Source organism: Camelina sativa, chromosome 20 (genome assembly GCF_000633955.1).
Source record: "Camelina sativa cultivar DH55 chromosome 20, Cs, whole genome shotgun sequence".
Classification (NCBI taxonomy): domain Eukaryota; kingdom Viridiplantae; phylum Streptophyta; class Magnoliopsida; order Brassicales; family Brassicaceae; genus Camelina; species Camelina sativa.
Genome location: NC_025704.1, coordinates 18,975,215 through 18,990,255, shown reverse-complemented (window position 1 = coordinate 18,990,255; position 15,041 = coordinate 18,975,215). Strand labels below are relative to the sequence as shown.

The window sequence follows — 15,041 nt, the reverse complement described above, 5'->3', positions numbered from 1 at the left end:
AAAAAAAAAAAAAAAAAAAAAAAAAACCTCGATCTCACTTGTGGAAATCGAAATTGATTAGGTTTTTGTTTGATTCGTGTGATTTGATTTGTATATTTAGGATGAAGCAATGGGATTGGTGTTGAGTGCAGCCTCGGTTAAAGGCTGGACAACCGGTTCAGGTATGGAAGGACCTTCTCTACCGGCTAAACCCGATACAGAGACGGTTTCGACGTTTCCATGGTCACTGTTCACGAAATCGCCTCGTAGGCGAATGCGTGTTGCCTTCACTTGCAACGTCTGTGGTCAGAGAACTACAAGAGCTATTAATCCACATGCTTACACTGACGGCACTGTCTTCGTGCAGTGCTGTGGTTGCAATGTGTTCCATAAGCTTGTGGATAATCTCAACTTGTTTCATGAGGTTAAGTATTATCTTAGCAGCTCCAGCTTCAACTATAGAGATGCTAACTGGGATGTTACAGGGTTGAATCTTTTCGATGATGATGGTAATGCTCATGATGATGATGATGATGATGATGCTGGCGGTAGCAAAAACCATTTCCCTCTGTAAAAGAGGGTTTGGACTAAGTTATGATTTAATAATAACCCTCTCTGTACAATCTTGTGATTATCTGGTGTTTTATATATCTGTATATATAATAGCTACTTTCTCGTACCTTCTTAGCATCAATAACATTCGGATATAATAAAATTGGTCATGTATATAGCTCATGTTCTGAATTTCTCGGGGAGGGTAGTAGATTTGGATGTAAGACTGCTTCCTTGTTACTTTGAATTTGAAACCTACCTATTTTTAATGTTAAATGTCAAACACTGTATTGAAGTGATTGGATACTGTTTTTCTGCTAGAGAAAGTAGTTGGGATCTCTAGTAAAGCTTACAGAGAGACATTTTTTTTTTTTGTGAAATTATGGTGGCTTTTTGTTCTCAGGCTTAGAAAGTTTGCATTTTGACTGTATGCCAAATGGAATGTGTAACTCTGTTTCGGAATGAGCTGATGTTTTACAGTGTGGTCTGGACTTGACATCTGTATCATGGGTGGTTTAATAACGGCTCTTGGAAATTGTGGTGTCCAAAATTCATTGTTTGTGGCCTCTTTCTGGAGTTTGGGTTAGAGATTTGTTCATGTAGATGAAATCTCTGTCCAATTCTACGAGAATAGTGGTGGATAGATTGGTACCAGTTACAACCCAAGCGTCATTAGGTTTATGTTCCGCGTATACCATTAGATTTAGGGGACAAGGACATGCTATGATACTTACTGAGTTAAGCATTTTAATTCGAAATGAAAATAAAAACATAATTGTTAGTCAAAAGATGCTGCCCTTTATTAATGAATGTATTAAAAAAATGCTTCTTTACATGATGAATCTATCCGAAATAGAAGAGAAGACATTGGATTTCTATATATCAGAAGGATCAATGGAATCTTCTATGATTTGGATACAAGATCCAACAGATTCTCCCTTGGACATAGCCTGAGCGAGCTTGGATCGAGCTATCTCATGGCGACGTAGTAGCAGTATGGTATTGAGGACTGACCACCTTACCTGCGAGTCCGCCTTCTTTTGTGTGAATCCCAAACTCTTCACCAAACCATCTAACTGTTCCATCAAAACCATCAAGCATATTTAAAATGCCTCATTGGCTGTGCAGTACTGAGTATATTTACAGAACTATAAGAGGGTTTTAGGGGCAAAAGATAAGGGACCTTGCTGATATCATCAAGGCCACCTTCAGCATAACCATACAGGAGATATTCGGTTGCTACACCAGCAAGAGCAATGCATGAGAATCTGTTCAGCATCTGGTTTTGGAATAGCAAAGCACTTTTTTTCGGTTAGGCTAAGGAGATTGAAACTGTTTTGAACTTTTCTATGAGAAGCAAATGAAAACATACGGTAGCGGAGACTTTTCCAGAATTAACCTGCGTTTTTCAGGTTAGCAAAAAAGTAGTATTAAAAGATCTGGATTTGAATGAGTTTCTGCTTCTTTAGGGGATGTGAAAAAGATTAAAGAGAGGTTAATTACTTCTTCAAGGAATTCATAGTCCACGAAGGCTGAGCCAGCTTGAACGTTGAGAGATCCTTCTTTCTGTAAAGCTTCAAGGCTTGAGAGCGTGTATCCGCGTGGTAGAATCCCGATCAAGTAGGCCACCAAGAAATGACCTGCTTCATGCTGCATTATAGAGGATCTCAGTTCAATGAAGATGATAAGTTTAAAATGTTCACATTTAGTTCTGATATACACACATTGTTGATCCCTAATACTGAAGAAGATTCGTATCAGAGTTAGTGCGAGGAAGGTCTTATTACCTGAACAACTCTATTGTGGTATCTTTGGCTGAATGTATGACCGACTGTATCAAGAACCAAACTCCCAATACCGCCATTAAATGAGACCTATAACAAGAGAATTGCGTAATGAAAGGACATATGATTGAAGAGACTATATTTGTGTGTGTGTGTTTTTTTTTTTTATCTGAAGAAGTCATGTTTGAGTTACCAAGTCCAAAGTCCACAGGAACATAAACCCAAGAGAAAGGTAAAAGAGCTGTTGAGAACTCAAGTCAAAGGCTTTCCAAGCAACTATTCCCCCTGAGACACCAGCGATCTGAAGATTTCTTTCGATGGAGCCAAGCGTTGTATCTGTTGGCGAGAGAAGTGAAGCTGCGTTAATACCATTCAGTTTCAGTTCTTCCAACGTGTATAGTCTCTGAGGCACCTAAGATAAAACACAGGCAAAAAATGAAAAAAAAGACAACAAATGAGATTAACCGATCTAAGCTAAATGTTAATGATTATGACACACAAGCTTAAACATAGACCAATCAACTCCATCAAAGATCCCAAGAAATGGCCACTAAAATAGTCCAAGGGACCAAGAAATCTAAACTAAACCTATCAAAGCACCAAATCTTGATGATTACGACACAAAATCTTAAACATAGACCAATCAATCCCATCAGAGATCCCGAGAAAGAGATTCACATTCACATTATGATACATGCCAAGGGACCAATTTTTAAGCTAAACTTATCAAAACTTTGATGATATTATGACACACAAGCTTAAACATAGATCAATCAGTTCCATCAAAGATGCAGGGAAGGAGACTCACAATGACATTATGAAGATTACATACACAAATTGCAATCTAGAACTCTTTTCTTACTTGAAACAAAGCATTTTTACCTGCCTGGCAGCGCCAAAACATCGAAGCCCATCAGGTTTGCCTTGGAGATCTTTGACAAGGGAAAGTGCAGCTCTTTCGTCTCCACTAGACAACTTAGAATCAAGTTGCTCCAACGCTTGTCTTCTTGTGGACAACCCTGTTTCAGATGAACAAACTATGCATCTATAACTGTAATAACTATGGAAGACAAAAGACTTTTGTGGGTTTGAACATGGAGATAGTCCCACACTAGTACTATGTAACAACAACATAACCATTCAGCAATAACAGATTCTTTGTGAAACTAAATCGGGAACCCAGTAAAGGATTTGCAACAATAATACTGAGTTAGATGAAGACATTCATCAAATGAGAAAAAAAAAAAAAAAAATTGGAGATTTTTTGCAGTGGGTTTTTTTGTCAACCACTTGTTATGGATAAGCAATTTTGGGTTAAAAATATTGTTGAAGAAGAGAAAATTCCTTAACCAACACGCAAAAGAAAATAAAATTTTTTAGAATAAGTCTACCTCATTTTATTAAATGTATATGATTCTGAGTCATTGCTTTAGAAAGATTTCACTCCAAAATTGGTAAATGGAGGAAAGCGATGAAGATGTTCATAAAATTTTTAGTTGTGCGTTTGGCTGCTAAGCGTTAAACGACGTCGTTACAATTTATTTCAGTTTACTTTAGAAGGAAGGGCTATATGTGCGATATGCCTTGATCATATATCATTGTTTTTGTTTCACGGCTAACATCAAAAATATTATGTGCTAGGTCGGCACGAATTTAATACTCGACTAAAGATAAAATTATATAAATGAAATTAAATTATTTTGAATAGTTAATGAATCAAATAAAAAAAATTTAATTTATTTGATAACCAAAAAAAATATCATAATTCAATATCATATATTTACCCTTAGTTAATAATTACAATTTAATTATTATTTTTAAACGTTGCATAATTTTGAATGGAGTTACAAACATTTTAGTTATAAATCAAAACTTTTGTGTAATCACTTTTCGTTCAATTGCATAAATCACTTTTATGATCAATGTTTTCACTTCTTAAGAATCAACTTGTGTTAGACATTCCATATATCAATATCACTACTATTAAAAACTTTTGAAAAATAAAGCACATTAGAGCATCACCATCGGTTCCAAATTATAATATGTTTAGGGGTTATTGGTTTGGGATTTAAGGAGAATTTTAATGATTTTAAAGAAAATCATAGAAAGTATAAAATGAAGGATTCTAAGAGATTGTTTAGAAGTTTTTTCAAATCTTGCAGATTTGTTTTTTCTAATCTTGTAAAATCTTTCATAAAATCTTGCAAACTTTCTCAAAAAATATTGCACAATATTTTCTTGATTATTCAACGTTTTTGTTAAAAAGAGAATAAAAAAATATAAAGACAAAGAGAAAACGAGATCAGAGGAGGACATGCTCATGCTGGGAGGTTTTGCTCTGTTTCCCACTTCTTGTTACGGAAGTGATGATACAAAAAAGGGTGTCATGATCCTTTTAATATACTCGGATTAAACAAACGTGCACATACACAGAGAAGAGAGAGATGAATATAATATACATTGATCTCTCTGTCTATGAGGATGCACATGCTCATTTCTCTATTTCAGAAGTTATGATGGAAGATGATTGGGAATTTGATGGAAGATATGATGGAAGATGATTGAGAATTTGCAACGTTGTTAAACGTGGCTCTTCTTCCTTCCAAAAAAATCATGGACTATGATTCTCACAATCTCTTTGTTTGATGACAGTGTTTACATGACTTTTTTATGAAGAAAATAATATAGAATCCTAAACCAATAACAGAATAGTTGAATTCATCAACAATCCAAAATTCTTTTGCTTTACTTGAAAAACAGATGACTTTTAATGACTTGATAAAACTTTTAATCCAATAACACTAGATTTATGAAAATTTTAGATAACTTTTTATAAATCCACAACTAATAACACAAAATTTTATAAGAGTTTTGAAAAGTTTTGATTGAATAATAACATATTTTACATAACTTTCAAAGTCATTAAAATTCTCCTTAAATCTCAAATCAATAATTTAATTAGTAATCTCTACTAAGTTTATTTATTACAGAAACTAACCTCTAAAAATAACTATTTAAAAATAGAAAAAAAAATCTCTCTTTGAGGTCCACCCACCACCAATGACTGACCCAACAGTCGTCGTCACACTCTCTGCTTCTTCCCGGACGCGTTGGACTCGAATGCGCAGATTATACTCCATAGTCACACTCATGCTAAACTACGCAGATATTCGCGTTGGACTCGAATGCGCAGATTATACTCCATAGTCACACTCATGCTAAACTACGCAGATGTTCTTATCCACCACACTACACCGCTTAGAATATATTTTTTCACTTTAACCCCCTTCCTTATTTTTAGTTTCGCTTTTTTTTTTTTTTATAATAATATGCTCCTTCATTATTAAAAAAATGTTAAACCATATGATCTGACGTTTAAAAGCAGGTTTTTTTTTTCTATTTCCAGATATAAAACTTTACTCATCCACTCTCCGTTTAGTCATTTACCAAAATATTTCCCTTCTCGGCTCAAAATCCTTTTCATTTAATCGAAAAATCTTCGATCTGGGTGGGATCGTCTCTCTTTTGTTCTGTTTACTTGGTAATAATAAAGAGGAATTTTTTTAGTTTTTTTTCAATGGCTGGGAGCGAAGAAGTTAATCTTATTGAGAGTAAGGTGAGACCTTTTTATTTTTATCAATTCTTGATTGAAATTGTTTGATGGGTGTTTGGGTATTTAACTGTGTTCATGGGATTGTTCTTTAATTTCTTTGTGGTGTTTTGTTGGAGTAGGATTCATGTCTCTCTGTGTTTGTGTTTGTGTTTTTTTTTTTTAATCAAAGCTTGGGGCTTTTTATCGTTTAGGGTGATGAAACGTGTCGGTTCCGTGATGCGTCTTTTCTAAATTAGGAGCTTTTCTTGGCTTTATTTGTGGCTTTCTCTGACCCTTTGTGACTCATTTTTGATTCTGGTGAAATCTGATTTTTTTTTTTTCTTCTTTTGTGGTAGTTGTTGTTGTTTAACGAATTCTTTAGATGCAATCAACTGACTGACTTGACTCCCAATTTTTGATTTTGTTATTTCCATTTCTTGAAAAAGAAGGGTTAATCGAACTTGAACAAGCTCTCTTATAAGGATTCTTTTGGTTGTGTTTGCATATATTGTTACTGTTTAAGTCGTTTGTGAGATTCATTAAGTTCTGAAAAAATCTCTTATTATAGTCCCTTCTCTGATTTATTTGGTCTGTATTGTGTTGTTGCTGCAGACAGTGGTTCCTCTCAATACATGGGTTCTGATATCCAACTTTAAGCTAGCCTACAATCTCCTGCGCCGTCCTGATGGAACCTTTAACCGTCACCTCGCAGAGTTTCTAGACAGGAAAGTCCCTGCAAACGCCAATCCTGTTAATGGGGTCTTCTCCTTCGATGTTATCATCGATCGCCAGACCAATCTCCTTAGCCGAGTATACAGACCGGCTGATGCTGCTGCAGGCCCACCGAGTATTACCGATCTTCAGAATCCCGTTGATGGTGAGATAGTACCTGTTATTGTCTTCTTCCATGGTGGGAGCTTTGCGCATTCTTCTGCAAACAGTGCTATTTATGATACTCTCTGCCGTAGGCTTGTTGGTTTGTGCGGTGCTATTGTTGTCTCTGTGAACTATCGCCGTGCACCAGAGAATCGTTACCCTTGTGCTTATGATGATGGCTGGGCTGTTTTGAATTGGGTCAACTCCAGTTCTTGGCTTAAAAGCAAGAAAGACTCAAAGGTTCATATTTTCTTGGCCGGTGATAGCTCTGGGGGTAACATCGTGCATAATGTCGCACTAAGAGCGGTGGAGTCAGGGATCGATGTTTTGGGGAACATTTTGCTTAACCCTATGTTTGGTGGGAACGAAAGGACCGAGTCTGAGACACGTTTGGATGGGAAATACTTTGTGACGGTCAGAGACAGAGATTGGTATTGGAGAGCGTTTCTTCCCGAGGGTGAAGACAGAGAGCATCCAGCTTGTAGCCCGTTTGGCCCGAGAAGCAAGAGCTTAGAAGGGTTGAGTTTCCCCAAGAGTCTGGTCGTTGTAGCGGGTTTAGATTTGATTCAAGATTGGCAGTTGAAGTACGCTCAAGGGCTCAAGCAAGCGGGTCAAGAGGTGAAGCTTCTTTACTTGGAACAAGCCACTATTGGCTTCTACTTATTGCCTAACAACAATCATTTCCATACCGTTATGGACGAGATAGCTGCGTTTGTAAACGCAGAATGCCAATGAAATATCTCTTTTATCTCTCATTAACAAACGGGGTGAAATCCACCGCTGGAGGTGTGTGTATCCCCGAGATTCTCGTTTTAGTTGCTCTTTGTAGTGAGTCAAAAGAATGGCGTTTAACTACTTACCACGGTGGAAGTGGCTGCGTCTGCGTTTGTCAACCGTGTGAAGCTGGATTCTGAAAGCAAAGCAGGAAGAAGAACAGTGAAGCCGGTAATGTTTGGCTTTTTAGTGTTAGCGTTTTGACTTTTTAACTATAAGAGCTGAGTTTTTATCAGCTTGCTGTTGAATAGTAACTTTGGGCTATGTTGCTATTATGATATTTTCCGTAAATATCTATATAGTATATATACATACATCAGCAATATGTTTAATTATAAGTTTTCTTTTCTTGATTTTGGTTTTAGTATAATTATAAGTTTCTTGCAATGTAAAACTAATGTCTCTCATATTCACTCACTGATAGGCTTTATTTCAATGTAATCATTGGCAAAAGATTTGATGTATAAGTCTTTGTAATCCCTACTTTAAATGTAAAAAACCAAAATGTCTCATGGAGGAAGGTGCATTGCATCTGGACCACACAGCAAGGAAACCAAAAAGAAAAAATTGACTCTTCGAAGAATATGCAATAATGTTATTTTCTTTTCTTATGTAAAAAAGGCTTGAAAGGGTTTTGTTTTTATATGAGATATATCTTTGCACAAATGATGAGAATATAGTTGATAAGCATGTGGATCCCAAACAATAGAAAAGAGAGCAAACGATACAAAATAAGCTAGTTTTCTAAATCTATGGAGTCCACTTAAACTAAGACGTAGATATGAAATTGTAACCAAATGAATGAAAAGACAAGTTGGTTTGGTAAGAGGCTTCAATCTTCCTTTTAAAATAACAAAACGTTATGAGAAATGTGGTTAGAGTTAGCTATGATAGATAAACATGTCTTCACCTACTTATAATTTATAATTTATATGCTTACTCCAAAATTTATCGTATCAATGGAACTACGTATTATGGTAGAGAGACAAACTTGACCAATAATATATATAGCTTAATATATGAATATGAAACGAAGATGTTTATTAGAGTTTCTGAGAATCAACTACATGTTCTGAGAGAAAAGTAGCAGAATCACAGACATAGAGAGAGCTAGACATGAAAAGAAAAAAGGTTTACATCATAGTTATTCATGAACCAACTAAACATCATAGAGGAGTTATGAGTCTAAAGCTCATACGATGCTCAAGATGGTTTAGAAGTTAAACAGCAAAAACTGAGAACTGGATTGCGGTAATGTTGTCTGAAAGTTATAGGGGTAGTACCATCTTCAGGTGTTCACTTGATCGAAGCAGCATACGCAACAGATGCAGCCATAAGGAGAGAAGTAACAGATGACACAAGGGTCCAAAAGCTCTTCTTCTTGTGTGCATCTTCAACTGAATGCTTCATTTTCTCTACTTCCTTCTTCATTTCCTCAACCATGCTTTCTTTGTTTTTAAACGATTTCTTGATCGCTTCTAGCTCCACAGTGTAAGAATCCATTCCTTTTTCACGCTTCTTCTCGCCTTTTTTGTTTTCTAAACCACCTACTAGAGTGGCCACACTCTTCAGCATTGTTAGACTGTTTTTTGCATTGGCTCTAGCAGACTCTAGTTCTGTTTTCAAAACACCCATAGCTTTTTTGAGTTCTACAGTATCCTTCTGAAGGATACCCTTCTCGTTTCTCAATGACTCAGATCGATTCTCCACTTCCTTCTTCTCTTTGACCAATCTCGCTCGCTCAGCCTTAGTCTTCTCAAGCTCTTTACCAGTAGATTCAATCATTTTCTCTAATTCTGCAACTTTATCCTTAAGAGCCAACCGATTTCTCTTCTCCTCAGCAAGAGCCTTCCCAGCATTGTCTCTCTCAACCTCAACCAGCGCCAGAGCATCCTTAAGCTGGCTAACATTGCAGCTAAGATTCTCACTAGTCTTGGTTAGCTCATTATAATCCTTTTGCAGCTGAACTGCAACATGCTTTTGCTCATCCGCCAGTTTACTCAGCTCAACAAACTCAGCCTCCTGGTTAACAACACGCTTAACAAGCTCATTCTTCTCGCACAACAATTGGTCAACCAGTTTCCCCTTATCAGAGGATTGCACGAGAGCCATTTCCATCTGCTTCTTAACTGACATGTTCTCCATCCACACACACTCAAGCTCAGATTCCGTAATAGACTTCTCTTTCACCAATGCATTGATCTGCTCCGCCCTCGCTTTCGCTTCCTCCATAACCTCATCAAGATTCCTCTCTAACCTAATAACCTGATCACGTAACCCCACCTCTTCCTTTGTCAAGCTCTTCACAGTCTCATTCAAATTTCCCAACTTTTTCTCCAACTCAACGATCGTCTCCTTCTGATCACGTTTAACCATCTCTATCTCCATCTTCTCTCTAATAACCCCATTGATCTCACTCTTCAACCCATCAATCTCCCTAATCTTATCCTCAAGGTTCTTCTCCATTTCACTCCTCTCCTTACTAACCCTCTCAATCAACTCCTCTCTCTTCTTCCCCTCCTTCACCAATCTACCATTCTCAGATTTCAATCTCCCAACTTCTTCACCCAAACTCACTTCTTTCATCTCCAGCCTCAACACACTCTCCTTCAACCAATTCATCTCCTCACTCTGCAAATCAGACTCACTCTTAATCAAATCCCTCTCACCACAAACCCTACTAAACTCATCCCTCTCACTCTCTAACTTCCCAATCAAAACACTAGCTTCTCTTTTCAAATCCCTAATCTCACAGTCCCTATCACTCTTCTCCTTAACCAACCCATCTACCTCAACAACCATTTCCTTAACACGGCTCTCAACAAAACCCATAAACAGATCCAACTCAATCTTCAACATGAACTTCTCATCGCTCGAACCACACAACTCCTCCTTCAGCAAAGTCTTCTCCTTTCCGGAACGGGTCAGCTCAGCCTCCAACGCATCTTTCGCCTGGAAGAGAGATTCAATCTGCTGCCTCTTCTCCATGGTTTGCTGGAGAAGAATCCCATTGAGTGATTTCAAATTCTGAAACTTTTCCTCCGACGAGTCATGGTCCTCCATTGAAGACTCTCGACTCAGCTCCGCCGCCGGTTTCTTGTAAGTGACCGGAGCTTTCTGGCTCTGCATTTGTTGTTGCTCAACGGATGCTCCATTGGTGTTACGAGAAACTTTCTTCTTCGCCATTAGAACAAAAGTGGCGGCTGAGATTTTTAGGGTTTGGGGGGTCTCAGGGTTTTGCTTTAAACGGCTAACCGAGAAAGAGAAGAAGACTAAGAGACCAAGTTTGGGGGTAACTTTGATAATTTCAAATTTTGGGGACCAGTTTTGTATTTTTCTTTTTGAAGTTTTTGATTTTGTGAAGTTGTGGTTAGATTTTAGACTCTCTTATATAACAGTTGCAGACCACAGTATCCTTATTTCTTCTTATTAATGCAATAGACTAACTTTTGATACATTTTTTTTATAACATAACATAATTACAATTACTCAAATTTTGTCATGTATCAAAAATTAGCTAATATTTGACAGATGTTAACAAACAAAAATAATTATTTTAAACTAAAATTAGTTATGACTATCAAAAGAAAAACACTAATTGGATATGTTTTTATATAGTATACATCCAGGAAAAATCCAACATATGATATACTTACAAATAATCAAATTTGGAAACATATCAAGAATTAATAAAAATTTGACATATGTAGATAATAGACTAACTTTTGATACAATGATACGTGTCAATATACTATACTATATATAGAGATATTTTTATATACTAAATGTAATTAAAAAATGAACTAAAAGTAGATTTCTCTAATAAAAAATATTGACACATGTTTTCGTTAAAGTGAGATATTATTTTTAAAATAGTTTAACTAATTTAACAAACAAACATGTAATTTAATTTTAAAATTTAAAACGATTCCAACAAAAATATAAATGGAAAAAAAAATTAACCAAAAAAGACGCTATGATTTTAATCTTCTATGATTTATATTGGCAAAATTTTTGATATGAAAATACTTTTTCCAATATAAACAAAAAGTAACATTGTTAGATGTGTTACCCGCGAACATTCAATAGACTAATATTTGATACGTTACATTTTAAAAACATAACATAATTACAATCATTCAAATTTTGTCATGTATCAAATATTAGCTAATATTTGACAGATGTTAACAAACAAAAATCATTATTTTAAACTAAAATTACTTATGATTATCAAAAGGAAAAAACTAATTTTTTTTTAACTATAATATAGTATATATCCAGGGAAAATCCAACATATGATATACAAACAAATCATCAAATTTGGAAACATATCAAGAATTGATTAAATATTGGCATAGATAGATAACAGAATCATTTTTGATACGTGTCAATATATCTATACTAGTATTTTTGCAGCAGTTTTTGCTCAAAAATACTAATAAGGAAAGTTTTAGCAATTAATGCTACTAATGCAATTAATTCTGTCGACCTCTAGCAATTTTATATGGACCTCTTAGTATTTTATGGGCCTCTTGATAATTCATAATTTAAGGGCCTCCATTTATTTAGGTTGTAGACAAAATGATGTCTAAAATTTCATAAGACCCGCGAAAATATACTCTTTTGCTAATAATCTAGACAAAATTTCCGGAAAATTAATTTGTAGAAAAAATTTCCGGAAAATTACATTGCAATAACTACGACATTAATGATATTCTCAATTGCCAAAATGATTCTGAATACAAATGAGTAGACTCTTGATTTATCAGGCATTCAAACTTTAAAAACTATTATTTGGTTTATTTAAAACTTTAAAGATTTTAAAGATTTTAAAATTTTTATTCCTTATTTTAAAGATTTTTAAAAGGTTAAATATGAAAAATATTTAAAACTTTTAAAAAGTTAAATATGATAAATATTATACCATAGATACACAATAAATATTAAAAATTAAGATGATATAGTGTGAATTAAAATATCTCGGGACAGGGTTATATAGCGGGACGGGTTTTATCGATATTTATATAAATTAAAAAATATTAGTAATTCGGTGTTACACGGGGAAAACATCATTTCATTATTTTGTTAACACTGTTAGTATCAGAGAATAGACATATCTAATTAAATTTAAATAAATATTATATAAAAAATAAATTATATTACGGTATTATATGGTTTATTTAACAATTATTATATAATTATAACATATTTAACTAATAAATACAATTTATAATTTTAATATTTTAATTATAAATAATTTTGCCCCTCGGTGTACCATGGGTCCTAATCTAATTCTACTCTATAAAGAGATATTTTTATAAACTAAATATGATTAATAAAAATGACTAAAAATAGATTTCTCTAATAAAAAAATTGACACTTGTTTGTTTTTGTTAAAGTGCAGTTTCATTTCTTAGTAACGTTCAATTCTTTCGCCGAAGAAGCACAAAATAAAAGTTAAGACCCATTAGGCCTTTATTTGAAACGAAAACATGAAAAGCAAAGTCAAGAAAGAAAGAAAAAAAGTTTGAACAGAGTAAGGCTTTGTTCGTTTATTCATCTACCATCTTAATGAACCATTCAAATGTTGTTTGTTTTAGTCAAAAAAAAAAGCATCATCCAGAATCATTCACATGGATTATCTAAATGAGTTTTAAAATTTTAAGCAAAAATTTGAAACTCATTTGGATGATTCTAGTTGGACCATTTGGATGAAGATGGTTCATCAAAAAATAACAGGGGAACAGGGGCGGAACCAGCATAAAATATTAGTGGGGGCAGTTCATCGTACAAGGGAATCGAACCCCTTACCTCAAGGGATTTAAATGCGAATCTAAACCACTTTGCCACTTAAGTAACTTTGTTTAGAATAAAATGTTTTTTATATTTCAAAGTTACTGGTGACACTTGCCACCACCAACCATAACGTGGGTCCGCCACTGCAGGGGAATCATTGATGTACCATCCAAATGAACTATTTTTTGTTTTGTTTGTTGGGTAATTTAACATTAAAATGAATCATTTAGATAGATCATTTAAATATATTATTTAGATGGAAATGCTAAATAATGAACAGGGTAAGTAAATATGATAACTATAAGTGTTTAATCCTTATGGTGTATATAGATATAAATAAAAGCAAAAAAAATTATATTTGTATAAGAATCGAGATAGCGAATAAAAGAGTGTTTTTACTTCTTTTTTTTTTTTTTTTGTCATCTGAAAGATTATATTAAAATTTGACCATCTGAATGGCCCAAGTGATTACACCTTTTATTTGCTATACCAAAATCACAAAAAACCGCTTTCCCACGACCTGTTAGCCTATTCTAACTCCCTCCAATACAACCAAAGGAGCTATAAAAAAAACCAGTTACATCTATAAAAAACCAGACCTGTTGAAAATCAGTTTTAGCAAATAGTACTGCAAACTTTTTCTTCCTCGAAAACACTCTCCATTCAAGTTGGGTAACTCCTTTCCACATATGATTGAAAACGCAAGTCCTCTGTTACGCTTTAAGCTATCATATTTTCACATTTGTTTATTGCCTCATTTTCATTTACCAGTCTCCACTCCAAAATAGGATTCAGAAAACTTTTTAAAACTATTGATTGAGCTTTAAAGGAAGGCCACACCCACACATTTGGTCTCTCCATGGCTCTGACCAAATCTTTGGCTATTCATGTTTTCTATTGCCCAGAACACCACTCTGAGCTTTGCATCATCCGGACTCAAAATATCTCTAAAAGCTCTGCGGCTATAAAGCAAAACTTCTTCTTGCTCATCTCTTAGAACCTATGCTCCACCTGCTAGCTTATTTCTTTTTGACCAGGATGAGCCCACATTACACTTTACCCAATTCGGTAAATGTTTTCCCCATCCCTTCGCTAATGGTTGCATCATTTCTCTCCTTGAGGTTGGTCTGATTGGTTCAGTAGGGATATACCTTCCCCTTCCTGGCACTGAGCTTCAAACCACTCCACTACTTCCTCTCTGATCTTTTCCACTGCGGAAAAGTTTACTCCTTCAAAAGTTGAAGAGCTTCTGTTTTTCCAAATCCTCCAAACTATCCATGGGAAGCTTTTCCTCAACTCAATAGGCCACTCTTTATTATTCCAATTTTCCAGTAAATGGAACATGTTTGAAAACACTGAGCCAATATAAAAATCATACACCGGAAATGGATAAACTGGCAGTGCCCAAATCTGTCTAGCAACAGAGCAAGTAAAAAGTGAATGGTTGATAGACTCACCCTTTTCTCCACAGATTTGGCATACATAGTCAATACTCATGCCCCTACCATTGAGGGTTTCAACGACGGGAATGGCTCCAGACAGCACTTTCCAAAGGAAATTTTTTTAATTTTGGATCTTTCTGCAAACTCCGAATCTGCTTTTTCAATTCGAGTGTTGAGGGCTCTTAGAGGCTTCTCTGATAAGTGAAGCATTTTTTTCTCTGTCTGCAAACCAATAACCTGATTTAA

At 35.0% G+C, this 15,041-nt stretch overlaps 4 protein-coding genes across 4 annotated transcripts in view; 2 read left to right on the top strand and 2 right to left on the bottom strand.

The window, feature by feature from the left end:
• Positions 1–714, top strand: part of LOC104771232 — a 1,386-nt gene extending 672 nt beyond the window's left edge. Inside the window, exon 3 of the mRNA XM_010495727.2 lies at positions 101–714. Within this exon, the coding sequence (XP_010494029.1) occupies positions 101–553 (453 nt within the window). The 3' untranslated portion in view covers positions 554–714. The remainder of the gene's footprint in view (positions 1–100) is intronic.
• On the bottom strand, positions 1,310–3,697 carry LOC104771231. Its single transcript, XM_010495726.2, has 7 exons — positions 3,198–3,697; positions 2,509–2,727; positions 2,319–2,405; positions 2,035–2,181; positions 1,904–1,930; positions 1,715–1,810; positions 1,310–1,607 (listed from the first exon to the last, which is right to left on the bottom strand). Exons 1-7 carry the CDS (start codon positions 3,453–3,455, stop codon positions 1,407–1,409), a joined length of 1,035 nt encoding a protein of 344 aa, XP_010494028.1. The 5' UTR covers positions 3,456–3,697; the 3' UTR covers positions 1,310–1,406.
• On the top strand, positions 5,636–8,069 carry LOC104771230 (gibberellin receptor GID1C-like). Its single transcript, XM_010495725.2, has 2 exons — positions 5,636–5,931; positions 6,520–8,069. The coding sequence occupies exons 1-2, from the start codon at positions 5,893–5,895 to the stop codon at positions 7,516–7,518; spliced, it is 1,038 nt and encodes a 345-aa protein (XP_010494027.1). The 5' UTR covers positions 5,636–5,892; the 3' UTR covers positions 7,519–8,069.
• On the bottom strand, positions 8,578–10,916 carry LOC104771229 (myosin heavy chain, striated muscle-like). The gene has a single exon (XM_010495724.2). It carries the CDS (start codon positions 10,741–10,743, stop codon positions 8,854–8,856), a length of 1,890 nt encoding a protein of 629 aa, XP_010494026.1. The 5' UTR covers positions 10,744–10,916; the 3' UTR covers positions 8,578–8,853.

Bases quoted from the DNA above. Each gene is read 5' to 3' on its own strand.
- LOC104771231 (XM_010495726.2), bottom strand. From the start codon at position 3,455: ATGGTTATGTTGTTGTTACATAGTACTAGTGTGGGACTATCTCCATGT. The intron at 2,182-2,318 runs GTAATAAGACCT...TCTATAATGCAG, and splicing joins ACCACAATAGAGTTGTTCAG to CATGAAGCAGGTCATTTCTT. The intron at 1,931-2,034 runs GTAATTAACCTC...TGAAAAACGCAG, and splicing joins ACTATGAATTCCTTGAAGAA to GTTAATTCTGGAAAAGTCTC.
- LOC104771230 (XM_010495725.2), top strand. From the start codon at position 5,893: ATGGCTGGGAGCGAAGAAGTTAATCTTATTGAGAGTAAG. The intron at 5,932-6,519 runs GTGAGACCTTTT...TTGTTGCTGCAG, and splicing joins TTAATCTTATTGAGAGTAAG to ACAGTGGTTCCTCTCAATAC.
- LOC104771229 (XM_010495724.2), bottom strand. From the start codon at position 10,743: ATGGCGAAGAAGAAAGTTTCTCGTAACACCAATGGAGCATCCGTTGAG.